This window comes from Solanum tuberosum, unplaced genomic scaffold (genome assembly GCF_000226075.1).
Source record: "Solanum tuberosum cultivar DM 1-3 516 R44 unplaced genomic scaffold, SolTub_3.0 scf00725, whole genome shotgun sequence".
In the NCBI taxonomy this organism is placed as follows: Eukaryota; Viridiplantae; Streptophyta; class Magnoliopsida; order Solanales; family Solanaceae; genus Solanum; species Solanum tuberosum.
In genome coordinates, this window is record NW_006239639.1 from 58,462 (window position 1) to 61,719 (window position 3,258).

General features: G+C 34.9%; 2 protein-coding genes across 2 annotated transcripts in view; one reads left to right on the plus strand and one right to left on the minus strand.

Annotated features, from left to right (window-relative positions):
- Positions 1–1,626, minus strand: part of LOC107058946 (probable LRR receptor-like serine/threonine-protein kinase At3g47570) — a 35,764-nt gene extending 34,138 nt beyond the window's left edge. Inside the window, exon 1 of the mRNA XM_015305230.1 lies at positions 1,236–1,626. Coding sequence (XP_015160716.1) covers positions 1,236–1,515 — 280 coding nt within the window. The 5' untranslated portion in view covers positions 1,516–1,626. The remainder of the gene's footprint in view (positions 1–1,235) is intronic.
- Positions 1,627–1,858: 232 nt separating this feature from the next.
- Positions 1,859–2,716, plus strand: LOC107058947 (uncharacterized). The gene is made up of 2 exons (XM_015305231.1): positions 1,859–2,221; positions 2,291–2,716. The coding sequence occupies exons 1-2, from the start codon at positions 1,859–1,861 to the stop codon at positions 2,714–2,716; spliced, it is 789 nt and encodes a 262-aa protein (XP_015160717.1).
- The last annotated feature ends 542 nt before the right edge of the window (positions 2,717–3,258 follow it).

Genomic DNA, 3,258 nt, shown 5'->3' on the forward strand with positions numbered 1-3,258 from the left:
TTGTTTGATTGATGTTTAAGATTTTGATCTCTGATATAAAATAAAAAATTTAATTTTGTGTCAATAGCTTATGAGATGATTTTTTTGTTACAAGGAAAATCAATTGATGAGATGCTTCTGTCTAAATCGCATAGAACTGTACTTTGAGTTGTGCCGGGGTAAGTGACATTTCCTTCTAACATAATTTTTTTGTTAGCACAATATTCTTTGTTTGGTTTTTCTTTTTTATTTTATTTTATTTTGTCAATAGTAGGTCAAATTTATTGAATTTTCATGTGCAGATTCATGTGATTTATTTGTGTGTAAAGCTAATTAAGTATTGAATTTTGATATTAACCGTCATAACCCAATAAAAGTAAAAAATGTATTTATGAGCTATGGCATGTTGAGTGATTTGATCTTCATTGCCTATTTGGCTTCACTTTCTTTGTCTGAGTTTAATTATTTTAATGGAGCTTTCATCCAAAAAGAAAGAAGGGAGGATAACAACCCATGTTAAGAAACAAAGGAATGAATACAATATCATATTTTGGTTATTTTTCTCACGAAATTATATTAACTTTCTTTGCTTTAATTTTGGTTGATTTATTTTAGTTATTTGAGCCATAGTTTATCCCTCCCTTTCTCCTTCAGAATTTATATTACTTATCACTCACATGTTGTAATATTATTTTTTATCATGTCTTTTTTTTTTTTTTTTTTTTTTTGACAACATAAAACAATACATGTCTTTTTGTTTCTCAAGTAAAATTTTAACAATACAGTTCGACAAAATATAAATGAAATGTTGAATTCCTTTTCTAACTAAAAAAATATTATAATTGCGTTGAATCACATCAAATGAAGTTCGTACAGAAATGTAATATTGGTTTTGGAGGTAGGACAACGATTAATTGATGAAATGAGCATATTAAGCTTGTAATCTATGGATTTAATTAATTTAATTTTTTTTTTATCAAAACATAATATCTATATAAAAACTATTAAAATTTGACAAATTCATATCAAATTTTAACTCATAAATTCAAATTAAAATCAATTTAGTACTAACTAAGAATCTTCAAAGTTGGACATTTTAGATATTGGATGTCATTGATTTTTTAATATATTTATCATATTGATGCAATTTTGAAAAATACTTATTCTCACTGTGGTAAGGGATATACGCGCAATGCGCGTGCCCAAATACTAGTAATTATGATAAGAGAAAATCAATGAGAGTAGATTTTTTATACCTGGTGCAATGTATCCAAGAGCGCCCAATGTCTCGGTATAAGCCATGGACTTGCTTATGGCTAAAATTTTAGAGATGCCTAAATCACCAACATGAGCCACCATATCTTCATCCAAAAGTATGTTGGTTGGCTTTAGGTCGCAATGAACTATTGGAGTGACATGACCATGATGTAGATATTCAACTGCCATAGCTACATCAAGCATTACAGTGACTCTTTGATGAAGGTTCAAGTGGCGATCTTCTTTGTACAGCCAATTCTGAAGACTTCCATTGGACATAAATTGCAGAACAAAGGCTCTTATATAGTCACTAGAACATGTAGTAATCACTGAAACAAGATTTCTGTGTCTAACATTTCTCGTCACTTCGCATTCGGTATCAAATCTCTTGCATACTTGTGAAGACAGATGATGCAGCGTTTGTAGTCCAACTAGGATTAGTCCCTTATCTCTTAGTTTGTGTTGGTTTTGTTCTTGTACTTGTGTAACTATAGGACTCTTAAGTTAGACTCTATATATATTCACTCATGTACATCACATATAGAATTATTGAAAAGGTTTTACATGGTATCAAAGCCCTAAGAGGTTTAAACAACCAAAAAAAAAAAAAAAACACAACGCAATGGCAGGCGACTCTACTTCTACTACGTCTGGAACATCATCCACTACACATAATTCCTTCGTTACTGCTTTTCCTTCTCCCAACCTTGCCCATCAACTGCCTGTTAAACTTACATCCTCCATTTTTTTGTTGTGGAAGACACAATTTCTCCCTATGGTTAGGGGTTGTGGTCTTGATTATCATATTGAAGGTAATGAGGTAATTCCGGAACGGCTTCTGGATAATAATGAACCCAACCCTACCTATAATTCTTGGGTGAGAGAAGATCAACTTGTCCTAAGTTGGATCGTTGCTTCAGTCTCTGAAGGTATATTACCTCAACTAGTTGGTGCTGAAACTGCTCGAAAAGCGTGGACTAAACTTGTGACTGCTTATACTTCCGGTTCAAAGCCATAAATTCGTGAGTTAAAATCTCAGTTGCATAATTTACAGAGAGAGAATGCAAGTATTGAGTCATATATAATAAAGGCGAAGGGAATTTCGGACAGGTTGGCTGCCTTGAAGCACCCAATTTCCAATGATGATTTGGTCGAATTTGTTCTTGCTGGATTAGGACCAACTTATCGTCCTTTCACAAGATCACTTGAATCACGTCAAGAGGAGATTTCTTTTGACGCTTTATATGGAATGTTGTTGAATGAAGAACGTCAATTAAAACGAGATGAAGCTCTTACTGTTATTGCACCCATGACACAGTTTACCCAGAGTTCATTCACTCCTCATCGTGGTCGTGGGAGAGTAGGAAGAGGTAATCGAGGTCGTGGACGCTATCATAATCAAGGATTCTCTCAGTCAACTCAAAATCGTGCTTCCCACCAGCCCTCTAATCCAATACCTTCAGACATGTCACAACTATGAAGGCAAAGGGCGCATTGCACGAGTCTGTCCCTCACCAAAAACTTCTAATGGAACCAGAATATCCAGCCGCCCTGCCTCACATTTGGCCAGCACCCAAACCTCACCTACACAGAATTGGTTGATGGATAGTGGTACCACGCATCATCTTATCTCTAGGTAATGATTCTAAATTACCCATATCTCACATAGGTAAAAGTTTCATCAGTGCTTCTGATAAAAATCTTAAACTTGATCATATTCTACATGTTCCTACCGCTACTCAGAATTTGGTTTCTATTGAATTTTTCCTGATCATTTTTTGATGAAGGACTTGGAAACGAAGGGGATACTACTGTCACGCCCCGAGCCTACACCCTGGGCGGGACCGGCACCCGGAGACCATTTCTGGCCCCAAGCGAACCCTTGGCCTGTCTTTCTTAACTCAGCAGAAACCTAACCCAACAGAATAACTCAATGCAAATGCAAGGTTACAAAACAACTTAACTTATAAAATCTGGCCACAAAGGCAACTCAAATCTCAAAATAGAATATTTACATATATA

Coding starts and splice junctions, on each gene's coding strand:
- LOC107058947 (XM_015305231.1), top strand. CDS start 1,859: ATGGCAGGCGACTCTACTTCTACTACGTCTGGAACATCATCCACTACA. Junction 2,222..2,290: donor GAAAAGCGTGGACTAAACTT/GTGACTGCTTAT, acceptor CATAATTTACAG/AGAGAGAATGCAAGTATTGA.